At 39.5% G+C, this 26,913-nt stretch overlaps 1 protein-coding gene across 2 annotated transcripts in view; it reads left to right on the forward strand.

The window, feature by feature from the left end:
• The first annotated feature begins 6,724 nt into the window (after window positions 1-6,724).
• Window positions 6,725-26,913, forward strand: part of SLC39A13 (solute carrier family 39 member 13) — a 33,486-nt gene continuing 13,297 nt past the window's right edge. For both annotated transcript variants that reach the window (XR_011599979.1, XM_070936794.1), the window contains exons 1-5: window positions 6,725-6,781; window positions 21,042-21,344; window positions 22,222-22,335; window positions 24,885-25,006; window positions 26,221-26,373. Coding sequence is in view for 1 of the 2 variants with exons in the window: in XM_070936794.1 (XP_070792895.1) it covers window positions 21,074-21,344; window positions 22,222-22,335; window positions 24,885-25,006; window positions 26,221-26,373 (660 nt within the window). In the remaining variant the exon portion in view is untranslated. The remainder of the gene's footprint in view (window positions 6,782-21,041; window positions 21,345-22,221; window positions 22,336-24,884; window positions 25,007-26,220; window positions 26,374-26,913) is intronic.

The raw sequence follows: 26,913 nt of genomic DNA on the forward strand, positions 1-26,913 counted from the left end.
AGACAAATTAGGGTGTGATTTTCCACCTTCTTTCCTTTTCCATCTTTTTTGTTGTCATCAATTCCCAATTCTTGTCATCAATATAATGTCTTACCAGTAGAAAGATACCTTGCCTAATTCACCTGTCAGATAAATCTGTTCAAAGATACAGGTATCTCATTCATGACAATGTCATCTAGGCAAGGCAATCCACTGATACAGGTGAATTTATGTTCTGAACAAAACACATTCAGGGGTTTCACTAATATATGTGCCTGGGAAGCAGCAGCTACATTGAAAAAAAAAATACTGGAAAAACCAAAGTGATGCTTCAGAAATTAAAAGAGCCCCACTACAGATCCTGCCCATTAAAAATATTTAAAGTTGCAATATTTTCCCATCTGTGGAGTTCCCCTTTTTGCTGCTGTTTGGGGCTGAGTCAGGAATTTGCCCTCTCGCCATTACCCAATAGAAGAAACACCCAACGCACTTTTTGAACAGTATGTTCAGTAAAAATTGCAAACTTGTGGGAAGCATTAACACACCAGTGCATAACCTTAAGTTTCAAGAGCTTGGGGTTTTGCGGAGTGGCAGGCTTTACATGTGCACCCAGGTCCAGCTTATGGTCACTCACTCTCTCTCTCTCTCTCTCTCTCTCTCTCTCTCTCTCTCTCTCTCTCTCTCTCTCTCTCTCTCTCTCTCTCTCTCTCTCTCTCTCTCTCTCTCTCTCTCTCACACACACACACACACACACACACACACACACTAATAGCCCTACTCAACAGCCACTCTCAAATCACTTTCAACCAAACAGTAAGGCACAACCGGTTCTTCTGAGTACACGAAGACCCAGTGAATTTAAAGTAACAGCAAAACTTCACTGGCTATAATGCTGTTTCTCACTCTCATGCATACACACACCCATCCACACTTACCATGACCTTCTCAATTTGTTTTGGGATCTCTTATCTTTAGACTCCAAGGATAGATGCGAGTGACATGTAGGCAGGAAATCTAGGCTAGTGAGATTTAGGCTGACAGGCATTAGCCAGAGGGAGGCAAGTTGCTAAATCTGGATCCAAAGATGCCTCAGGGTGGGCATATCCCCAGAAACTCTTGTCTTGCGGATTCCCAAGACTGGGAGCTACTCTTGCCTTACTGATTTTCAAATCTGAAAAGTGTTGATGTGGGGGAGAAGTCCCCATGTGTCCAAGCCTAACTTTGTCAGGTGACATTTTATCTTTTGTTTACTTAATGACTCCTTTTTAACTACCTCCCTGAAGGGATCTTTTAGATTCCTGGCTGTTGTCCATCCCCCTTACATGCCTTTTTCATCTTTAGGTATGGCAGATTCAGCCTAGTCTTACACAGGGAGGTGACAGTACATATATACTGTATCATCCAAAATATGCTTTCATTAAAAACAAGAGTAAAACTTTTTCCCAATGGTGTTTTAAATTTCCTGCTGGTTTTAGTTTTAGTTTTGATTAGTTTTAAAAGCTAACAATGCTTTCCAAATTATGAATGAAAAGCTAAATATATCTATTTTTAGTAGGAGTGAGAAACTTGTGTCTCTCCAGTTTATAGGATGCAATCCTTTCAGATTATTTGCCAGGTTGATAGGGGAGGGTGGATGTTTTTGTCCAAATCATAAAAGAGCAGCAGTTCTTGACCCCAAGGAGAGAGAAAAAGAAATGAGGAGGTGTGAAAGGCCAGAAAGACCAAACTGTATAGCTAAATGGTGCCTCTGTGTGGTTATTTTCTGATGTTACAATTCCTAACTTTCTCTCCAGGTCAATGAAAGGCATAAAGCAGGGCCTCTTACATGACAGAATGTAAATATACAACACCTCTTAAAAACTCTTCTCTTCCTCTCAATTAAAGTGACATGAATCAGTCCTTCATGCTTACTGGCATAAAATTTGCTGCCCCCTTTGCTGAATCTCTATCCTACCACAGAAAAGCTGCCTCAGATGGAAATGTCCTTATATCCTACATGAAATACACAGTAGAAAAAGGGATTAACAGGCTTCCCATTCAGCAGGCATCACCAGCTGGTAAGAAAATACCCGCCTAGCAATCTTCTTAACAAAGAATGACGCTGAGGATGAAACAGGTTTTGAGGGATCCTTAGATCTTATCAAATCTTGATCCATACTTTGAACAAGCTCCTAGCAGTAAATCCCCATGCTGGGAAAACTGGAAGAATAGGAAGTGCTCGAAACAGTTAACAATCGTGTGTGGATTGTAAGTGGTAAACAGAAAATCATTTCTCTTTTCTGCTTTACTACGCAGTTCCTCTCCTCCACCACTGATCAGCTGATCCAGGTCTACAAATTGGTATTGGTTAGAAAAGCTAATGGATAAAGGAGAGCAGAGTTAGATAGAAGCTGATTCATCTATTAACCGAAGAAGAATGGCCATGGAGGACAGCAGTGTCCAGCAATCAGATAAGATATCCCTGTATTAGTCTAAAGGAGTCAATAGATACCAGGCTGATCTCATCCCTTTTAAGCTGAGAACATGGTTAGTCAAATTTATGAAACTGAATTCAAATTAAAGCTGCTGTGACTTAAGTGGCAAAACACTCCTTTAAATCAGAGGATGACCCAAGGCTGTTTGGCGATTGGTTGGGTAACAGATGAAGGTAATATCCAAAGGGCACTGAATGTCACTGAATGTTATGCTACTATTAAATTCAATGGGAAAAAAATATAGTATTATCTATCCATATTGACAAAATTGTCATCAGTCAACTGAAAAAGACAGTTTTATTTGGAACACCTTACATTTTGCAATGATACCTTTAACACCATCAAACAACATCTGCCTATCCCAGGTCCTTGGGAAGAACTCTATAGGTGGATAAAAATTCTATTTCTAGTCTAATGAAAAGGACTAGCAGTGACATGATAGCAGTGCCCCAATATTTGAGGGGCTGCCACAAAGAAGAGTGGTCAATTATTCTCCCCAAATCACCTGAAAGCAGGACAAGAAGGAATAAATGGAAACTAATCAAGGAGTGAACCAACCTAGAACTAAGGAGAATTTTTCTGACAGTGAGAACAATTCATCAGTGGAACGGTTTGCCTTCAGAAGTTGTGGGTGCTTCATCACTGCAGGTTTTTTAGAAGAGACTGGATTGCCATTTGTCCAAAATGATATAAAGTCTTCTGCTTGAACAGGGGATTGAACTAGAAGACCCTCCAAGATCCTATCCAACTCTGTTAATCTGTAAAATCCAATCTATACATCTGGTTGACAATGCTACCACCATAATGTATTAAACTTGTATGCCATCTGAATCTCAAATTAGCAGATAGGCATATCTGCTAATAGGCCTATCAAATTAGTTAAAATTAAAAAAAATTACAATATTTATTTCTGATCCTTTCCTCTCAGATAATTCCACAATGGTTTATACCAGTAGGCCAAAAATATCTTAAATAAAATGATCACAATAGAAAAAAAAAAAAACCACTAATACAATTAAAACTTTTTTTTAAAAAAAAAGCAATAGAAAAGCATTAAGCAGTCTGGTGTCAGATGCTGAAAATCAGAAGCCAGGATAGAGTTCAAAAATATTAGGCATTTATTCCACACAATCTATACACACAAATCTGTTCTACTAGGGGGTCAAGGCAAATTAGTTCCAGATAAGAGTCAATGAACTTCAAGAGGGATTCTTATGGGGATGTAGAGACTCCAAACTGTTGATGCATTTGACCTCACCCTCAGGCTCAGCTGGGCCATCTACATTTGGTCATGAAGAAGTTTATGCCATAAATCTATCAATAAAGCTGTGTGGATTAGCCAGTGTTCTTTTTAAGAACATTTCAAAAATGGGCTATTGTTCCTAAGAAGGCTCTATTCTGATTATCACACTAGGGAAAAAACCTTCAGGTGGCACCAACAAGTAAAGCCATTCCAGCTTAATTTAAATAATGGTGCTTAGAGAAGTGAGAAAGGAATCTTTTATGGACCTGTAGCCAAGAGTAGTTAAAAGGGATTAACAGGAAATGAGTCACTGAGATAAACCTGTTTTGCCCCCGGTAAAATCATAGCTGGCATATCAGGCTGCTAGTTGAACATACTTTTCTCCTGGTAACAAACTAGGAGTATTTCAAGTTGTTGATCAATGCTTTTCATCTAATGAAAATTAGAGTCTGTAATTTCATTTCATTTTTTCATTTTATTAGATTTCTATACCGCCCTACTCCCGAAGGACTCAGGGCGGTGCACAGCCAAACAATAAAAACACATACAATACAAAATTTAAAAAATAGAATAAAATCAAATTAAATAATTTTGAGTTACAGACTCATTACATTCAACTAATTTTTAATAGATCACTTAAGCAGCTGCACATTTTTAATAGATCACTTAACCAGCTTATACCCTCCAACTTCCAAAGTATCTACCTTTCATCACATAACTTGAAAATCCTTATGGCAGTAGAATATCATTAAAAAGTAAAAAAAGAATAGGGAGAAAATGCACTTATTATGCTATGTAGTATTTTATTTTTCACTATAACATGTTCTCTTATTCAATCTGGTGCCAGGCAGCATTCTTGGAGATTACGGGAACTGAAATCCAGCCATCATCTGTGTTGGAAGGAAAATCCTCCTAGTTCTGTTCCAAGTTGGGAGAAAGACACTGGAAATAACATGGAGGCTGATTGGGAAGTTTATTGATGAGGAGAACCAACACACACACACATAGCATGGGTTTTGGGACAGCTGACCAATTGGTTTGGGTTTACATGGGCTTTTATACAGGACTTTTTTACAGTATTTTGTAATCTGGAGGCTTGCTTTGTGTGTTTTTATTATTTGATTGGTTTTACTTGTTTCATGATGGGTCTTAATTATCAGCTTTCTGAACCTAATCTTGTCAGGCATGTGTAACTGATTTTATCATGTTATCTATTGCCTCTATCCTGCCTTTCTTAATGGACAGGTATTGTTTCATGTCCTGTCCTTAATCCCCATCACCTCAGAGGTGAAGTTCTTCAGTCTTGTGAATCAGCTGGCCCAATCTTTCTTAATGGGCACAAAATATCTGCTGGGAGCTATTAAGAAAGACTGAGTCTTTTTTGTCTTTAAGAGCATGGTTCTCCATTTCTCCCTTTGGGAAAATATAATATTCTGCCTCTTTTAATAGTCCCCAAAATATTTCATTCTTCTGGGGGGGGGACTTCCCACATCTGCAAGCAGGAGATACCCGGGTACTCATCCAAATTTCCATAAATTATCATTCAATAAATGCTAGATAACTGCAGGGCAAGTCTATTATCAGTTACAAGCTGCATGCACTTTATCCAGGTCTTAACAAGAACTTTAGCCAGCAATAAATACTAAGGTACACCTGCTTTCAGACTGTTTCAAATAATTCAACTGATCCAGTATCCAAAAATCTGAAAAATGTACATTGCTCTCGTGGACAGGTGATGCTGGTTTGCCAGAGGCCGACCAAGATTATTTCCCGGCTCCCCCTTTGCTTTAATAGCGAGATCTTTTCCCTTAACTTCCTAAGTGAGGATAAGATCCACTGGGTTCCCTGGGCAACAAACACACCAACCAGGGAACACTGCCTTCATTGTCCAAGACATCCCGCCTAGACTATTGTAACGCTCTCTACATGGGGCTCTCCTTGAGGAGCACCTGGAGGCTCCAACTGGCGCAGAGTGCGGCCGCGCGGGTGGTAATGGGAGCGACGTGGCATTCCCATGTAACACCTCTCCTGTGTGAGCTGCACTGGCTCCCGGTGGTCTTCCAGGTGTGCTTCAAGGTTTTGGTTACCACCTTTAGTAATGGCTTAGGACCTGGTTACCTATGGGACCGCCTACTACCACCAATAGCCTCCCACCGGCCAGTACGGTCTCATAGAGAGGGGCTCCTCCGGGTGCTGTCAGCCAAACAATGTCGACTGGCGGTCCCTAGGGGGAGAGCCTTCTCTGTGTGGGCACCTACTATCTGGAATGAGCTACCCCCGGAGATACGGAGGATCCTGGATCTGCGCACCTTCCGCCGCGCTCTCAAGATCTTTTTATTCCACCAGGCGGGCCTGGCTTAATCTTTTCCCTTTTTCTTTTTAATATGAAAATTTTAATCTGTTTTTAAATGATTGGGGTGTTTTAAATCTATCTGGGCCAAATTGTTTAATTCGGTTTTATTCTGTTTTTAAATTTTGTATTTATTATGTATTTTATCGTTTGGCTGTTCACCGCTCTGAGTCCTTCGGGAGTAGGGCGATATATAAATCAAATAAAGATAAAGATAAAGACATCCCGCAGAAGGAGGCGAGCACAACCCAGCTCTTAACCGCAGCCGCTAACTCATCACTAGTCTGAGTTGCGCAAAACCCAAAATGCTTGCCCGGCTCGAGATATGGAGCATAGGATGGCGGGAGAGGGGACGAGGTTGTGATCCAAAAGCTGAAGTCTCCTGAGTCCCGCACTGCGGAAACAGGGATCGCAACTCCGACCGGATTCGCAGAACAAACTCTTAACGAACGCGAGCAACTTTTGGAACGCGCCCGTTCCCAGCTCCGATCGCTTTTTCTACTCTTTTAGTTATCGGCTCAGTGCGCTTCGGCTAAGGTTCCCCCCTTCAGTAACTACGTCGGAAGTGGTGCATCTGCTAAAGCCTCCGCCGGAGTGGGGAGGCTGGATTCGAGGGGGGGATGTGTCCGACGTGGCTAAGTTTGGGAGGCGGAGCTGAGGCTGGAGGGGCGGGAGAGCCCAGAGCAGAGGCGCGCTGGATGGCAGGGGCAATCTGGAGCTCCCGGGTGTCAGACGGTAATGCATTCAGCCCTGTTCGGGGGTAGGGTGGAGTGGGTGGGAGAACATAGGTCGGAGTCGTCCCTAAGGGAGAAAACAGCTTCCCTTTCCCTCCTGGGGGGGCTGAAGGATTGGATTGGATCGGGTCGGGCCAAGGGGCTATTTGAGGGCAATACGCGCGCCGGCGTGGAATCGATGAGGATGCTGCGAGAGATGCCCGAGCAACAGGGGAGAACAGCAATCCAGCTAAATTGCTTGATGCCTGGGGGCTAAGGCGGCTCTTGCGTTTTTTCCACGTTTAATCCGTTGCTCTTCTTGCATTTACTTTCATTATCCCTATGATTAATTAAAAGCCTGGTCGGTTGCTTTTTAAGGGCTGGACTTTTGTGATGGCGAACCTTGGTAGACTTCCAGAGTGTTTTAGAGTTAATTTCAAATTCTTTTCTAACCCTGTGGGAGAAGGGCTGGGACATTTGTCTTCCTACCTCATCATTTTATCTTCAGATAGAAAATAGCCCAAAGACTCAACTTTATCAAAGTTTTGACCAGTAAGAATCATAGATTATCAAGATAGTGTGCTAAAATGCAAACTTGTAGTCATCACTATTTACCTTGCAATTTAAAGCAAGGCAGTCGATAGCAGTATCCAGAAAAAAATACAACTTATTCTACTGATAAAAACTACAACTGTTTTAAAATGAAAGTTATCACAGTGATGTCTCACATCAGCCCTACTTAATTTTAGTTACTATCTGATTTTACATTCAGTCTTTGTTGCCTTATTTCACATCAGTAGCAGTTTTAGCATGCCAGCTGCTCCTGTCAAATCTGTCCAACAGTTTATACATTCAGAAGTAAATTAATGATATGGGATATGGAAACAGCTATACTGGAGAAACAAGTGGATTTCATATTGTGATGTTTAATGAGGTCTGATCACCTAGAACGGCCTTATCAGATGTAAGAGAGTGAAATAGGCCACAGATTTGTTTTACTGTAACCTTTTATGGACTAAAGTTTACTTCATCAGATGCCGCGAAAGTATAGTCTGAAATGTGAAATATACATAGGAATGGAGCAGGAAAGTAAAATAGTGGTGTCAAATGTGAGTGACAGAATCCAGTTTAATTGCATGTCACAATTTTTCTTCACTATAATGATTTCCTTGCTGAATTACACAAAACCCATAGCTTCCATTTAGTATGATTAAAGCTGGATGTTATTTATAGGAGTTGTAAGAATAATAGTTCAGTACATCTGAATGACACTAGATAAACACAGGAACCAATTCATAGGTGGTGTTGGTATTGTAGTTGTATGATCCCAGCCTGGCCAATTAAGAAAATGTAAATGTTGAAATGATACATACCTCAGTCTTTTTTCAGCCAGGCCTAATTTATATAATTTATCCTGTTAACCTGGGGAAGGAGACTATTAACAACAGCTTTTTTTTTTCTCCCAAAAGACTGCAGCCTAGCATCAAGCAGATGTGTAGAAAAAATGATATGATGACTTTTCTGTTTTGATTAAAACTAAAAATGTATTCCAACATATTCCAAGTACTGAAAAGAAAAATCCTTTATGTACTTAATAATTTGTAACTAATTTGTAACTTAGAAAAATCCTGACCAAATGATATGTTGAGCACCAATATTGTAGATGGTTTTAAAGGGGGTTTGTCATGAGTTACGCATAGGATTATCCACGGTGATTGATTGCATTGGTTGCAAAAAAGTTATAACAAGAAATTCAGAAAAAAAGAATTGGTATTGCTTAGATATTCTAGATAGTTTAGGGAAATGATCTCTCTATTGCGAGTGGATTATTGTTGGCTAATTTGAGCTCATGGATGTATTGCTATCTGACTAGCAAATTATGCTAATAATACATAGTGGTTTCTGTTTGCATGATTCTGCAGAAGTGTAGCAAAACACAAAATTTATGGGATAGAGAATTTAGTTTCTGTAAAGTTTTCATTTGTTTCTTGGCTTTGAGGTTGAAATCACATTGCCTAACTTGAAAAATATCTGTCTTAATGTAGGATCTAATAAGATTTCCAGTGGTTGGTTTCTGTTGGCAGAACTTGTCGGGCTGCGACTAGCAGAACTAGCGAAAAAACAGAAAACATCACAAAATAAATACTGTAAAATTAGAAAGGTTTTTTTCCGTGGTGAGAAATTTGAATTGCATGGCTATAAAATTCCTGCCAACTATATGTATCAAATATGCTACTTTAAGATGGAGCAATATTGGCATCTGATACCTTTAGGAAAAGGCTGTCGGGTTAGATCAGACCTCAATGTATTAGTGGAAGGGCTTGATCAAAAGTAATCTAAAATTGTAATGCATTTCATTTTTATTTAAGAAAGGATGGTGAACTGTACACCTGTAGGATTAGAAGTGCTATCTGGGAATGGGATACAGTAGTCATTAGGGGAAGATGCTGAGAATGGAAAATCCTGAGGGGATGTTTTGAATCTTTCAGTGGTGCAGCTACAATGATTGGAAGCTCTGTAGCTGTAGCTATTGGCAGAAGATCAGGATTTTCAGTAGAATTGCAGTCGCTTGCTGCTGAACTATAAAAAAAGCTCTGGGAATGAATTTGCTCATTGCTATTTCTATTTCCGCCATAGAAAATAAAATGACATTTTGTCTGCAAGCACTTGCATAATTATAGACAAGACATGGGCTTCCAGAGAGAGTGCCTATAATTTATTTCTTTTTCCAGAATGGCTTGTTGGACAAGAGATCAGCTGGAAAAAATGTTAATGGACATCCTGTTTTCAGCTGTGTATGTAGTGGGGCGGAAACATGGGAAGAAGTTCTGACTGTACCACCTAGCAGCTCCAAGAATCTCCCATGTGATTAATATTCTGGACTACTTCTTCTTTTGCTTCTTCTCTTTAATGTGCAAATTTATATTTCCAATAATAATGTTGTCAGATGTAAATGCCTTATTCTCTAATGTGTAAATAATGTATATATGGAACATCAGGGGTTAACTTATTCTTTGGACTTTAATGTATTCATAATTTACCACTCCCATTCCTGGCTCCACCCCTTGTATATATAAGGAGCCATCCTCCCCATTTTCCTTGCTTCTATCTTGAATATTCAGAGAATATAGAATGCCTATTATGATTAAAAAGAGATATATTTAAATCTCTAACTTCTATTATCTTTATTGAGTCTGATCCTGAAAATATTGCAACAAGCTGGTAGCAGAGGATGGTTAATTGACTCAATAAGTAATTAAAAATGTCCAAGAAAGATAGGCCCAACACCAGGGCCTACAGCAAAGAAATAGAAACTGATCAAGAGATGATCAACGAATCCACTAATGCGATTTCGAGAGAATCCGAAGAATACACCACTGAAGAAGAAGAACTGATGAGTGAAAACAACGACCAGGAAAAAATTGAGATAGAAAATAACGAACTCAGGTCAGAGATATTAAAGATACTAAAAAGCCAAAAGAATGATGAAAGCCTCATCGCGGACCTCCAGGAGATGCTGAGGAACAGCGGAGCAGCGAGAGAGAAAAACGTCATTAAAGAAAAACCCAAAGATCAAAAAACTGTGAGTGAAATGACTACTGAGAAAATAGTTGTAAAAAAGAAAAGATGTGACCTCGCGCGAAATTTTGAACGGCAGCCATCTTGGTTTCAACGAACTTCAAAAGAGAGTGAAGCAGAGCCAATCAAAACGCTCAGTTCAAAATTTCTGGCGCGAAAAACGCTATCAGACGAAGAAAGTGAAAAAGAAGTCTCAAACTCTTCAGATGAACCAAAATCAGAAAGTGAAGACGATTTAACAAAGTCTCAAGTAAAGTCAGCAATGAAAACGCTTTTTGCTGCTTTTGGGCCAAGATTGAAAATCTCCAAGACATCAACGAAGAAGCAAGAAATCAAACCGACAACTCAAGATCTGCACGCTCCCATCCTGACTTCGAAAACGACGACACCCGAGCCCAGAGAGCCATGCCGATTCCGTCCTACACCGCAGACAGAATCGAGTGCCAGCGCACACAAGAGAAAGAGAAGAACCGTCGCCATCACCAAAGCCCCAAAAACCGAGCCAGAGACCGACTCATCTGAAGAGGAGCGGATCGAGAGAGCTGAAATGGAGAGAACCTTCCACAACGGCGCCAAAGAAGAAATGAGCAACGCGCATGTGCAAAACTACGTAGACGGCCCCGAAAGACTTGAACTGGCCAGAGAACCGCGCAGACTCGTTACAAGCATCCCAATGCCGTTCTGTAATTTCCTGCACTTGAGAGACCACGGACTGCCTCAGGTTGTAAGTAATGGACAAAATAATGTGGGGAACTTACCCAGTGACTTCCCAAAACTTAGAGTTGATGGCATTAATTTACAAGAGTGGTACCAACAGCTTCAGGTTATTTTCATGAAAGAAAATTTACTATTCTTTATAACTAGTCCTCCAAGAAGACCTTGGACTTTAAAAATAGATTGTTTACATCATAGAGCATTTTTCATAATAATTTCTAGCGTGTCTCCTGCAATGTATCATAGCATCAAACCAAACCTAACTGTATCAGAAATAATTCAATGCATGTTTAATCTATTTCACAGCGATAGCGTAGCCACAACCACAAGAATGTCTAAGGATTTCTTTTCTTCTAGAGTGAAACCAGGGGTTTCTATAAGTGAGCATTTGATAAATCTAAACAAAATAAGAGCTGAGCTGCAATTGAGGGGGGAAGTGATTTCAGATCAAACAATGAAAAGTGTTATTATCAATTCACTTGATCCATCATGGGATAGCTTTATGTCACACTTAGATACCATTAATTTGGGATATTTATCAATAGAAAGTCTATCTAACAAATTGATAGCAGAAGACAATTCAAGAAAAAATCGTTCCAGTAACCAAACAGAACACAAATCTTTTAGGAAAGTAGTCTTTCAAGATAAATATAATGAGGCCTTTAGATGCCACAATTGTGGATCCAGGGAACACAGTAGAAGAGACTGTCCCAAAGTCCCAAGGGAGAGACATAGGCCAGAATATAGGAGCAAATACAATTACAGACAATCTTCCACAGATAGACACAAATATAGAAGTCCACCAAATTACAGAGAAAGTAGAGGGGGTAGAGAAAATTCAAAAGAGAGAAAATCTGGGTCACTAAATGGGCTAAATAAACAAGACAGCACCAGAACACAACAAGATGAGAACAATAATTGGCTTATTGATTCTGGTGCAACAAATCACACCACTAACAACAAAAGTATATTAACTTCATTTACAGAAGATAAGTTTGTGATAAAGGTAGCTAATCAAGAAAAGGTTCAAGTATTAGGCAGAGGAAATGTGACCTTGCCTGGTTTAGGGAAAATAGAGGGGGTATTATTAATCCCAGAAATACCTCACAACATACTGAGTGCTATAAAACTAAGCAGAGAATCTGACATCAATATAGTTTTCTCAAAGGGGAAAGCAACTATAGAAAAGAACAAAACAAATGTAGGTACTGTGATGATAAAAGGGGGTCTACCCTATCTGATAACCAAAGAAAGATGGTTACATAACATTGATTCAAATATGGAAGATTGTATTGAAGCAGATGATGAAAATGTCAGTAACAGTGACAATGATGAATGTAAAATAACTCATGATAACAAAAATACACACAATGAGAAGAAACCAAAAATAGGTAAACCAATTCATGATGAGTGTGCTCACATCTTACATAGGAAGTTAGGACATGCAAGCTTTCCCGTAGTACAAAAAATGACTGAACACGCAGAAGGTGTCAAAATAAAAAATTGTGAAAATTATTTGGAATGCTCAGTATGTAAATCCACCAAACTAAAAACCAGTCCCAGACCAAAAAAATCTAACAGATCAACTAACAATATTTTTGATTTGGTACATATGGACTTAGTTGGTCCATTAACTCCATCAATTACCTATAGAAAACGTTACTTCCTAACAATAGTGGATGATTACAGTCGCTATGGTTTTGTTTACACATTAAAGCACAAGGATGAAACCTTTCAGAAATTTAAGGAATTCTACAAACGCATAGAAACACAGCATAATATCAGAATAAAACAAATTATGACAGATAGGGGATGTGAATTCATGTCTAAAGAATTCTCCCAATGGTTAAAGGATAGAGGGATGCTACATTTCACGTCCAATCCATTTTCTGCATTTCAAAATGGGATTGCAGAGAGAAAGAATTCCACACTACAAACCATGATTAGATGCACATTAGAGGATGCTGGTTTAGGCAAACAATTTTGGTCAGAAGCCTTACATTATTCAAATTACACTCAAAATAGAACATGGTCCAGTATTGTGAATAAGACACCATATGAGGTGATGTACAATAGAAAACCCAAATTAGCACACATGCACATATTTGGAGTTACTGCAGACGTACACATACCTAAACAATTGAGAAGAAAGGGAGAAAACGTATCCAGGAGATTAAGATTCATGGGATACGAAACTGGAACCAAAGGGTACAGATTCATTGATAATAATAACAAATTTATAGTATCCAGAACAGCTGTGTTCCATGAGCAGGCCAATTGGTCTAAATTGCACCTTAATGAAATATTTCCTAATAAAAGCAAAGATAATATATCTTGCGAGGAAGGAACAACAGAAAATCAAAATATTAACAAAAGTAAGAACAAAACCAAAACTTGGACAAATAGTCAGCATAAAATAAAGACAGACACATTAACAAAAAAGGAAGCCAGATATTTGCATGACAACCATAGCAAACCTGAAAGAAATATTAGAAACAATAGAAACCAAATACCAAATAAATACAAAGATTACATAATGCATATGGATGGAGAACAAATAACACCTAATACATATGAGGAAGTATTGAAACTTCCCCGTGAAGAAAGAGAAAAATGGGAACTAGCTATGGAAAAAGAGATGGAAAGTTTACAAGAATTAAATGTATTTACACCTGCGATCGCACCTAAGGATAAAACAATTATAGGTACCAGGTGGATTTATAAAATTAAGAATTTGGAAGGAGGTAATACCTTATACAAGGCCAGACTAGTTGCACAAGGTTATGCACAAAAATATCCAGAAGACTATACTGACACTTATTCACCAACAGTGAGAACAGAGAGTGTCAAAACAGCTCTTGTAGTAGCATCTGCACTCAATCTGGACGTGTTTCAATATGACATACAGACTGCATACTTACACGCAAAATTAGATAAGGAAATATATGTAAGAGCACCACACAGTCAATACACTAATAAGAACGAAATTTGGTTATTAAATAAGAGTTTGTACGGATTGAAGCAATCTGGCAAAAGATGGTACGATTGTTTGGTAAAAGTACTTAAGACCATGAATTTCAACGCCACCACTGCTGATAACTGTTTCTTTGTAAAAAAGAGTAATGATCATATTGAATTTGTATTAATTTATGTGGACGATATTTTATATATTGGAAAGCATAAAGAGAGCAGGGAAATCTTTGTAAATAAGTTAAACGAACATTTCTCATTGAAATCACTAGGTAGAGTGAATAAATACCTTGGTGTACAAATTAACAAAACTAAAAGGGGATTCAAACTTACTCAGAAAGATAAAATTATTGAACTCCTAAACAAATGTAACTTAAATAATGCCAAAACATGTGACACACCTATGCAAACTGATTTTCTTAGAAACACTGATGAATCTTCCCCTGAGTTTAAAGACAACACATTTTACAGATCAGTTATAGGTTCACTCCTTTATATATCTAATTGGACTAGGCCAGATATTGCATTACCTCTCAATTTATTGTCAAGATATGTTAGCAAACCAACCTTGTATCATTGGGAAGCTGTCAAAAGAATTTTAAGATATCTGAAAAGTACATTAGATTTTTGTTTAATATTGGAACCAAATAATGACAAAGAACCAAAAATTACTTGTTATGCTGATGCAGATTGGGCTGGTGATACATCATGCAGAAAGAGTATCTCTGGTTATGTTTTTCTATTGAACGATTGTCCAGTTTACTGGTATACTGGTAAACAAGAACTGGTAGCCACTTCTACCACAGAAGCGGAATATGTTTGCTTGTCTAAAGCTGCAAATAACCTTGTATGGTTCAATGATTTGATCACAGATGTTTGGAAGAAACCTACTTTACCATTTATTATGCATGAAGACAATAAAGCGGCCATTGAAATATCTAGATCCGATGCAATTGGACAAAGGTCCAGGCATATTGATATAAAATTTAAGCACGTGAGACAACTATCTCAAGACGGATTCATCAAAGCAATACATTGTGATACTTCTGAACAATTAGCTGATATATTAACAAAACCCTTACCTTCTAAACAACACAAATATTTAACTTCTAAATTATATGTATTATATTGTCCTGAATCTGAATGTAACTGGTGTTGTATAACGAACCGGCATTTAGAGGGGGATTTGTCAGATGTAAATGCCTTATTCTCTAATGTGTAAATAATGTATATATGGAACATCAGGGGTTAACTTATTCTTTGGACTTTAATGTATTCATAATTTACCACTCCCATTCCTGGCTCCACCCCTTGTATATATAAGGAGCCATCCTCCCCATTTTCCTTGCTTCTATCTTGAATATTCAGAGAATATAGAATGCCTATTATGATTAAAAAGAGATATATTTAAATCTCTAACTTCTATTATCTTTATTGAGTCTGATCCTGAAAATATTGCAACAAATGTGCATTGGAGAATTGGAGATGCACGAAAGCGATGGAAGCTTAGCTGAGGACAGAAAGCTGCCATTGCAGGCAAATTAGAAGACACCGTGCAGCTATTCTGTTTTTCTTCCTTAGTCAAATTTCTGGGATTAAAAGACAAAAAAATTAAAGATGGAGGAAGAACCAGAAAAATATGGGAAGGTTTGGAAAATGATGACATCTGGAACCTTCCCTTCTCTGAATTTGATGAGCAGAACACGCTCTGAAAATGTCCTGCTTGGCTAGAGGGACAAATGTGACATGGAACATAGTCCCAAGCTTATAATTATGCAGTTCAGGAATTCTAGGTGTTGTAACGGGTGGGTTCTACTTACCTTTACTACCGGTTCGTAACGGGGCCGCGCACATGCGCAGAAGCATGTTGATGACATCGGGGTCAGTGGGCAGAGCCTCCCGCCGGTTTTACAACCGGTTCTATAGAACCTGTGCGAACCGGGGGCAACCCACCACTGTGTTATAGTCATAAAATGTTTGAAGGACACTAAGCTGGGGGAAGAAAAGCTTTTTTAAAATCATTTAAATAGATACACCGATAAAAGCCACATTATTGTTTTCTCGTCTAGTGTTGTTTCTCCAGTGACATGTTGTTCTCATTGACTTGGAGAAGTTATTCACACCCTGCAGTTTATTGCTTAAGGTCTTCCACAGATAATATGCCTTTAGGAAGACAGCTGCTCCCCAGCCAGTCATCGCAGCATTGCTCCGAGACAAATCTTTTCTTGGAATTCCAGCATGGAATGTGCTCTGAGTCAGCTTCTGGATGACCTCAAATGAGTCCTTAGGTCATGAGGCTGTATGTTTTTTGCATTCAAGCTTTTTCCCTGGGCAATCACAGGCGGAGTTAAATATAGTCAAGTTTTCTTTAAGTTGATTGACAGGCAGAAATTGCTCATCTGAAACTTGATGATTTGTAAAGGAATATGTGATCCTCCCCCTCCTTTGGAAACCATTTATTTGAGTTGCAAGGAGCTCTAAAAATGTTTCCCTTGATGTCTCATCTTAAGGAAAATGCATGCGTAATGCCCATAGACTGCATATATGTGTATAGGATACTTTGTGTTGTAATTAGAGGCATAGTTAAAATAGGAATACCATACTTCTATACAACTTCCCTTTAATTAGTTTTTATTTAATAAAAAAAAAATAACAGTAGAGATCACATTAAAAGAAGATAGAGGTAGGCCTTTCATTAAGGGTTTCCCATTTATAAATTTGAGATGTTGTCCCAGTTTGCTACTCTATTTCCCCTAAAATAAGACATCCCCTGATAATAAGCCCAATTGGGCTATTGAGCGCATGCACTAAACTAACACCCCCTGAAAATAAGCTCTCCCCAAAAATATTTAAATGCATGCGCAGCCGATCCCCGCCATTTCCTCTGGTTTCCTCCATGCGCCCCAAAATAATAAGACCTCCCTGAAAATAAGGCCAAGCGCTTATTTCAGGCTTCAAAAAAATATAAGACAGGGTCTTATTTTTGGGGAAACACGGTATCATCACCGCTGGTAGATGACAAGTATTTCTTGTCCTGCTCCACATAGAAGCATACTGCTCTTGCTTCATGTTCCCAAGTCACTACTAGCTACAGCTTGATGGTAACACAACTTACAGAAAATGCTCTATAACTTGTGGCTGAAACAACTTATCTTGGTAGTGTCCATGCAGCAAATTCTGTATGGGCAGCAAAGAAACAATTAAGACATTAGACCCACACACTGGTTTTTGATTTACAGGAATTTCAAAAACCTAAGAGTAGTTCAAGTTGCTGATAATAAGAGATATCCGTCTCTTCCCTGCAGCCTGCTGCTTCGGAGGAAGAAAAAGAAGGGGATCAAAAAGAAAAAAGGGGGTTTCGGAAAGAGAACTGATATCTTTACCACCTTTTGGCTCTGGCTGGATTCCCTGCTTGGCTCAGCTCTGCCTCCCCAAATAGTAATTCATGTGTCAGTAACAACAGCAACAACAACAATAATAAAAATCAAACTCCCAGATGTAATATATCTGGGTATTACATTGTTATTTCCGATGCTCGCAAGGTATTGAGGCTATTAGAATTCTTTTGGTGGTTTTAACAAAATGTTCATTTAATATTTTTGAGAAGTCTTAAGTAGATCACAAACTTGATTAAGATATACTTGATTTATCTCCTAGTACTGTCCATGTAAATAGAAATTCTATTTTAGTATCCTTTTGCAAATGACCATTTGTTCACTTTGTTTGTTATGGGCGTGACATCTAAAAATAGTACTTCCGTGTATTGTAGTGTATGTGTGTGAGAGAGAGGGGGGGAGGGAGAGAGAGAGAGGGAGAGAGAGAGAGAGAGAGAAGACTCCCGAACATAAAAAACTCTGGAGTAGTCTGTTTCTTAACTTCTCTTTTACCACTTTGGTGTTGAGGGATATAGAAGAATATTCAGGTTAATTCCATGTATAAAAAATGACCTGATTAACAATTGACTCCAGCCATAGGACAGAGTCCTCTACCAAATTTAGGAGAGAATCCAATGTCTTCCAATAGAGGGATGGCTGAAAAATTGCTATCCCAGATTGCTCCTTAAAACAATTGTTTAATTGTGACCAATGGTAGGGTCACACATTTTGTGTTGCAGAGTGCTTTGCCTACACCAGTTGGCTTTCACCCATAGGCAGTTTAATGAATGGGACCATTCACTGCTGATAGAAGGATTGTATGTGCTGAATGGAATAAGACTTGAGTGTCTCATAGAAATTCACTCTAAGAAACAGTTTAATATCGCATGTCAGATATAGTCAGCCAGAAGTCCTAAATATGTGTTGGCTGTGACTTTAACATAATAGCTTTATTTCTGTGTTTGGGGTTCAAACTGTTTGGGAGGAAGGATTGAGTTTTTGATTTTCTTTCTAGACAAGACTAATCCAACATGGCTTAATTTGATTGTTTAAAGAGACAATTTGGCCATGTGAGGCCATTGTAGTATATGTATCAGAAGAGTATGTATTTGTCTTGAATATCATCAGATCTGTCAAGATCCTATAGTGTTCTTAGTTTCTGTAAATGCAACTGCTGAAAATGCAATAATGATGATGATGATTTATTAAACTTGTATGCTGCCCAACTCTCAATGACTCTGGGCATTTCACAACAATCAAAGAGATTACAATAAAATCAATAAAACATGAAAAAGAAAGATAAAAGATGGCAAACATGACAGACAAGATAGATTGAAACCAAGGGTCTCACTTACCCTTGCCAGAGGCTGGGTGAAAAGCCAGGTCTTCACATCCCTTCTAAACAACAGCAGAATTAGGCCATCTGGATCTGGTGGCGGTGGGGACTTCCAGAGAACATGCACAGGGGTGGGCTTCAAAAATTTTAGCAAGGGGTTCTCTGTCCAGTTGCTGGGTGGGTGTGGGCGTGGCCTAGTTGGCCTCCTGCACCACGGGAGGGGGGGTTTGCCCTTCCCAGGCTTCAGAGGCTTTCCTCGAGCCTCCGGGAGAACGAAAATAGCCTCCCAAGGCTCTGGAGGCCCTCCTGAACTTCCAGTAGGCCCATTTTTTGCCCTCCCCGAGCCTCTCTGCGCGCCCTGCATGCCCTGCACTTACCTGCATCCAAAACAAGCTGCATGGGGACTCCTGGGAGGAGGGGCAGGGTGGGCGGGGCCAGCCAGGAGGAGGATTTGGAAGTTTTCTGAACCGCACAGAATCTAAGCTAGAGGATCTCCCGAACCCCCAGCAGCCCACCCCTGGGCACGCACTGCTGAAGAAAAGGTGCACTTCTGAGGTCTCAATAGGTTTATCTTGTTTAATTGAAGGAACCTGGAGTGCACCAATCCCACAAGATTGAATTAACTGGGCAGATGTTATGAGAAAAGACAGTCCCTCAATTAACCATAGTCCCATAACTATGCTACGTAGAACTTTATAGGTAGCAGCCAGCAACTTGAATCACACCTGGGAGCAAACTGACAAAGATACTACATGAGCATAACAATTACTGCTTCCACCACTGCATTCTGGACCAATTGAAGGTTCTGGGTGGTCTTCAAGGGCAGCCCCAGGTAGACAGAGTCGTGTTACAAGGGCATGAATGATTGAAGCACCCTGCAATATAGGAAAGGACTCAAATGATGCACCATATGGAGTTGTGCAAAGGGCTTCTTGAGAGAGCTACCACCTCCTCTTTAAGCTCTGTGAATCCAGGAAGACCCCTAGATTGCACACCAATGTTGAAGGGGGAAATGCTACCCCATCCAAAGTATAAAAATGGAATATTCCTAGGTCTGGGTGGCCCAAATACCCACAGCTATTTGATCTTGGTAGAACTGAAGTGGGAGATAGGTCTTCCCTATCTAAACCTACATGACTCCAGATACTGGGACAGAACCTTAACAGCCTCACTCTGCTAGTCTGGGATTGAAATATATAATTGAGGATAATCAACTTACTGATGATACTGAACCCAAACCAGTGGATGACCTCACCCCACAGTTTTATGTATGTTGAACAAGAGAGAAAGAAGAACCCTGCTGAACCTCAAAAAGGAGGGGCCTAGGGATGATTTCCCTAATCAACGTTGTCTGGAACTGGCCCCAGACAAATAGAGATAAAATAGGGCTCCCAATCCCCAATCCATGGAGCCAACTCAGAAGGACATCATAGTCAACAGAATAGAAAACTGCTGAGAGTTCAAGGAGCACAAGAATGGATGTCTCTTCCTAACAATGTTTCTTCAGCCCTAAGGCCTGGTAGATGGAATCTGTTCAGGAAGGGGAGGAGCTAACTGGCAATTGGTTTCTCAGCTGAGCCAAAGGCGTATATCCTCTCTTCTCCAATGTTCTTTCTTTAGAAGTGAGGGTTTTTCTCGGCAGATGACAAACACATACAATACCTGGGAATGAGTGTGCCCCATCACTGTCCCTATTATAATTCTGTGGTGGCTTTGAGATGGTATATGTTACTCTCAAAGACTATGTTGTTGTTGACTGACTGCTGGCCATTAGGCCATTAGGCGAACAATTGCATGACTACCTTTGAAAAGCAAATAAATGTAGATGAGCCCCACCGGATTTATTTTCAAAACTGTTTATGAAATAAAATAATTCACTCTTAATCTTGTAGCCTTCCCTCATTGCAGTCCTGATCTAAATATTTTTTAAATCACACATTTACATCAATGTTAAGTGTTAATTATGGGGATGAGATCTTAATTCTTTTGGATCTTAAAAAGTCCCTCGATGTCTCCTCAATTAGCCTTATAAGTGAGGGCATGAGAAATTACCTCATAAATATCTTTATTTGCTTGCCTCTTACATACATAAGAGCAGTCAGTCAGGAACTGCGCTGAGTGACATTTCCCTATTGAAAGTCAACAAAACTGGATTAACGTTATTCTCCTTGAAATAAAAAGAGACGTAATCTGAACGGGAGCAAGGAGAATGCTGTGAGAAAGGTGATTTTCAACTTACTGATAGTAGAAAAGAAACAAAAAGCTGGGTATAGAGTGGCTAATCTTTTTTTTTTCTCTCTTGCTTTCAGGGATTATCCAGCCAGGCTGATTCCACAGAGCCATGATGGGGGAAAGGTTGCTCCTCTGTGGAATTCTCTTTTTCCTGTTGCTTAATGTTGTCTGTCAGGCCCAGGATCTTTCACTGAGCCAGGCAACCCCAGGGACGAACTCCTTATGTGAAAAAGATGGTGGATCCTGGGGAGCCGTATTCAGTGAAGAACGCCTGGATGCCTGGATCTGTTCTCTGATTGGTTCTCTCATGGTTGGGTTGAGTGGGGTTCTTCCTCTACTGTTCGTTCCTTTCGAGGTGGGAGCAGCATTGAAATCAGAAGGTAGGTCAGTTCTTCAGCAAAGCATTCTTGTTAATCTTGGCTGTCATTTGTGCCTGTTCTCACTGATCAGTGACTACCAGAGGTAGCATGTATTTTGAAAGCAGTAACTGAGTGCTCTTTATGGCCTTCTCGAAATGTAGTAATGATCAGTTCTGTCGTTTTGCAAAGTAACTTCACAGCTAAAGGTGAGGCCTCGTGTTTTGTTCAGTCAATAGTTTAAAAGTCACATTGGACTTCACCCATCATACTTTATCCTGTTAACCCACATTTCACAACCGAACAAGTGGAATTCTCTGATTTACTTAAAGGAAGATAAGGAAGTGATTTTGCATGTATACTTTAGCAGTTTGTACTATTTGATTTCCATTAGTTATAGCATTGACCAAAATATTAGACGGAAGATTGAAGCCTTCCTCCTCACTGACCACAAGAAAGCCAACCTTCTCAGTGGCTTTTCAGTTTTTGCCAGACAGTGCCCACCCAGTTTGTATGTCTGTTCCTCTTAACAGTGTGTTAAATCAATCAATATATTAATTTCTCTAGCAAGCGATTGGATCTTTGGAATATCCCCAATTTGTTTATTTGCCAAAGGGCCAGGCATCAACTGTCTTGCTTTTTTCTGTTGGGTCCAGCACAGATGGCAGTGGGAACCTTCCAGTGTGCAGCTTTTCCTGCTCTCAAAAGTGCAGATGCCAGGGTCTTCCAGCTGGCAGGCACAATTTAGAGGTTTAAAATATATCAGTGCTTTGTTGGAAGCAATGGATCTGAGCTAATTAAATAGCAGCTATCTTTTTGTATGCAAATGTCCTCTCAGACTTGTCATGTGGAGGAGAATAAGACCAAGCCCTGAAGTGACTGGCTGTCGTTTGTTTTTCAGAGGGATCGCATCGAATGAAGCAGCTGCTGAGCTTTGCTGTCGGTGGACTTCTGGGTAATGTGTTTCTCCACCTCCTTCCGGAAGCCTGGTCCTACACTTGTAGTGCTGCTGCAGGTAACACCCAGGCCTATATCAAGATAATGGGACAAGTCCATTTCATCCCATCTATGAAGATAATGTTATAGATTCTAGAATGGACTCATTTTCTGAGGTTGCAATCATAGAAAGGCCTGGTATGATAAAGAATCAGGCAGAGCTGTAGGCGTAATAAAGAAAAAAACTCCTGAACCCTCTGTGTACTGTAACACTCTTGGATGGCGAGGGAGTGAAGCCCTATAATTAATAGATTGATTAGTAGAAGTGGGATCTTCTGACCAGGAAGCGAGGCACCTGTCCTTGTTTTGCTGTCTGCTTTGAATTTGCAGAGTCTATCTTTCTTAAAACTGTCGTCCCTAGCGACTCTTCTGGAATGTGTCTCCATTTGTTTTCTTATCTGGCCTCTGGGCTTCATCATCTCACACGTGTCTGCCTGTCAGGCTTGCTCGGCTGCAGTCAAGAGCTTGAAGCTGACTGTAGTCCGTTTAATCAAAGGTACCATTTAAGAACTTGCCAAACTATGCCAGGAAGATGCATTAGCTATTGCAAGCTGCAGGTTTCCTGCTGTGCATATAATTTAAGAAGGCTTGGATGCTAAATTTCCAGCTTTGAACATGCAGAGTTGTACATGGTTCTTTATTCAATAAATCCTTGTCTTGTTTGAAGACTAATGCATAAAAGTTTCAGGACTCGGGCTTTCAAAACAAAATCAACACTCTGTAGCAAAACCTAGATAGGCAAGAAATTACATAGATGAAGGCTCTAGGAAGAAAAAGAGTTAAATATATAGTAGTAGCCAGAAAGAAACAGAGTTATGCAAACGTACAGGCTCTTAACTTTTTTAAAAATAATTTCAAGTGATTAACTGCAATCTAAACTTTTAGAAAGGTGAAAACAAGATTTTTTTTTCAAGAGTATAAACTCCATGCTGGATACTATATTATCACTAGATTATATTAATCTTATAATCTAAATAGATCAATTAGGCCTTGATCACAATCTTTAGTGTAGGCTGATTATAAATAGATCATACCTTTTCAAATTATGTGCATCTATAAATATCTCATTGAAAAAAAGCTGCCTTTGTACCAAAACTCAAAAGCAGTGATTTCCAGTTTTAGTTCTCAGAAATTGATAGACCGTAGCTAACATAGTCGTTTATCACTAATCAAAATAACAGAGGATGATGGGATAATATCAACATCTGAGAAGCCAAAATTAGTAATCTTTTGATTTTGCTATTTCTTTTGATCTAGTGATTTTTTAAATCTTGTACTACGTAGAATATTTCGAGCCCATTGGTGTATTTTATGTTTGCAACTCTGAGTATGTAATCAGAATTTCTTTATACAGATAATTTTTGGCTCTGCTGCAAAATTTCCAAGGTATATCCTCTTCTTGCAGTCAGAATTGCCAGTCAGACTGTGTTGTGTGTGGACAGACTTTTCAACTCTGAAAAGTCTCACAGGTTGCCTTGTTTAGCAACTATTCAAATGTAAGAGGTTATAAAAAATAGCTTTGTGACCAATCCTCACATTTATGACTGTTGCAACATCCCACAGTCATTTGGTTGCCATTTGTGTGTTTCATAACTGGCAAGTTAATAAAGAAGGCTGAAGTAAAATAATAAATTATGTTTTCACTTAATGACCAAAGGGGAAATGAAGTTATAAGCCTGTTACAGTCATGTGATTTTCCACTTAGTAACTTAGGTGTTGGAGTTGTTGGCCTTAATTGTGAGTGCTAAGCAAGAACTACCTGTATCAGTTGTTGGTTGGAGGCAGAGGCCATATTTGCACAATACTTTGGTTCACCCACTTGTGAAACCCTTCAAATGCATCTTGCCTCTCTCCTGCTACCAAGCCATTGCAGATGGTTGTTTTCCTACTAATAGGAAATTAGTAACCTGATCCCTGCCAGCTAGCTGATCATGTGATCACTGACCAGCCAAGACCAGATGGTCTAGTTTCTTGCCATTAATTATACTGGCTGGTCAACTGATCGTAGGGGTTGGGCAGGGAAACCAGGTCTCCTCACAGCTGCAGACCCACATGGCTTATGGCGACAGTTGGTTACCCATGGTACAAATTTATATAATGTTATATTTATGACAATCCTTGCAGCCCCAAGTACTTTGTGGCCCTCTGTAATTCAATAGTAATTCATTGATCTATTGCAACAGATAAATTCCTTACCTAACTCTTGAGTGCCAAATATTTTATTTTTCCTAGACCTAAAACCAAGACACTCTCTGATGAATCAGAAGTAATCTAGTGAAAAAAGGGTATTTTATGGTAACCTAGTGAAAAGAGGGTATTTTATGTAGCAGGAATAATAGCAAATATTTTAAATTGCATTATTTGATACCTGGAGTGTAGGAGCCTTAGGATTTTGTTTTTTGTTTTCTGGTACCCAGTTTTGGTGACAATAAAGCAATGAAACTTGCCCTCTACAAAATTAGTTTCCTTGGGGATGCTTAGAGCTGGGAAGAATCATCCTGTGCAACCGTGATTTTTAGGTGTACAGTAGGAACTGATTGCTCTACTTCTTCTCCCCACCCTTACAAGGAGAAGGGCAGAGCTTCCAACAGCAGAAGCTTCTGGGGCTCTGGGTGATCATTGGCTTACTGACCTTCCTGAGTGTGCAGAAGATGTTCCCAGATAGTGAAAAACAAGGAAGCACCAACTTGGTGAGTGGACTGTGGAAGGAGCACTTGAATTTGCTTTAGATATGGCATGATATGCTGTTCTTTGCTCCGCATGACACTTTATCCCATCTGTCTCTTTGAAGCCTCCTTCATAGGTTAGGAATTCAGTGTATACAAACTTTGGGGGAGAAGAAAAGCATCCATTTATTGTGCCCCACAGGAATCTTCTGCTAATAGTGAAGAGCCTTGAGCACTGTGTCGAATTTCTGTCTTTTCCAATTCTAACCTCTCTTTGCTTCTGCACTGAGCATATACTGTGCAAATATCTAGTTTCTAAAAGTTGTATGTGTTATACCTTATAACTATGCGGTGCTTCAGATTTGATACCAAAAATAGGTTTTACAGCGCAGAAGGATACAGATGTAGCATCTGTCTGCTGTTTTTCAAAGTACCCATATTGTTGCCTGGGATCAGGCAACTTTGGAGGACGGTCCCATGGAAAGGCACAGTTGCTTTTAAAGAGTCGTGGGCAGATGCTACATATATGCCCTTGTGCACTTGAAGCATCTTTTTGGAAATGGATTCAAAAGCCTACATTATCCTAATACAGGTGTCAGCGACCTGCGGCTCTGGAGCTGCATGTGGCTCTTTCACCCCACTGCTGTGGCTCCCTGTCACTCAAAATATGTGTCACAACTGCCGATGTGCAACACCCGCCGGCATGCAATTTATTGAGCTTTTCAACCCCCGGTAGGCCAACCATGGATAAATCCAAGAAAAGAAAAGTTTCAGAAAAAAAACAGAACATTTAATTCAACTACATATGCTAGTTTTGTGGCCGCTCAAGAAATAGTCAGGCACAGGAATGGTTTTGTGGCTCCTGGTGTTTTCTTTTCTGTGGGAAACTGGTCCAAATGGCTCTTTGAGTGTTTAAGGTTGCAGACCCCTGTCCTAGTATATACATGTTTTGCAAATTTCAAAATATACATTTTTCATGGTTCTTTTTTTAAGTGTCTGTCTTTTGGAGTGGAGTTAGAGAGACTGAAGTAAATGATATTGATTTTCCTTCCACAGCAATGTTTGAAGTATATAAATGTGTGTTTAATTTGTGTGGCTGTATTCTTGCCTAGTAAATATTCAAAACGATGCCTTGTGCATTGCCTTTGGAATGGGATCTTTTAAAGGGAATAAGAGAAATCTCTTAGCCATTGTTTGATGGACATGGATAAAGTTCAGCCACTTCTCCATGATTTTAGATCAATAATTGCAAACCAGTTACTGAAAAGACCCTGAATGGTGGCAGTTTATCTATGCAAGATGCAAACACTCCAGTCCAAAGAAAGAAGTCCAGCCCTGCTCATTGTAATGGGTCTTCTCATTTACTCTCATCATCAACTCAGAAAATCAAGGTAAAACATTTATTGATGGCCTCTAGAGATCCATGGTCCATAGAGAGATAAAATAGATCACTTGAAGAAAAACGCTCAAAAGAAGTTCATGGCCTGCTGAAAATAAGCAAGTGGGAGAGGATTCTAAAGACGAGCAAACTTTCCATTTGTTAATCTTTGTACTATAAAACATAAAGCTGCTTTATATTGACTGAGACTATTAAGATACCCAGCCCTGTATATCCCATTTCACATGTGGAAGACTCCTCTGTTCTGGCTGCCTCCTTGTATAGGAGATGCCCAGGATTGCATCTGAGATTTTGCATATACAAAAGATGTCCTCTGCCACTGAACTAAGGTTCCATCTCCCATCTCAGTGCCCCATATGCCTGGTGCCATGTATATCCTCCTTAACTTTAATTCTTTATCATGCTACATTTAGAGAGAGAATAGGACTAAGTAAGTGATCTGGATTCAAAGGGGGAAAGTTGATTTATAATACCTGCTGGTATTTCCACAAAGAAGCAAAAGACACATTTGATTTAAAGATGTTCCAAGAGG

This window comes from Pituophis catenifer, unplaced genomic scaffold, assembly GCF_029215685.1.
Source record: "Pituophis catenifer annectens isolate HBS135680 unplaced genomic scaffold, rPitCat1.0.hap2 SCAF_1, whole genome shotgun sequence".
NCBI classification, from domain to species: Eukaryota; Metazoa; Chordata; class Lepidosauria; order Squamata; family Colubridae; genus Pituophis; species Pituophis catenifer.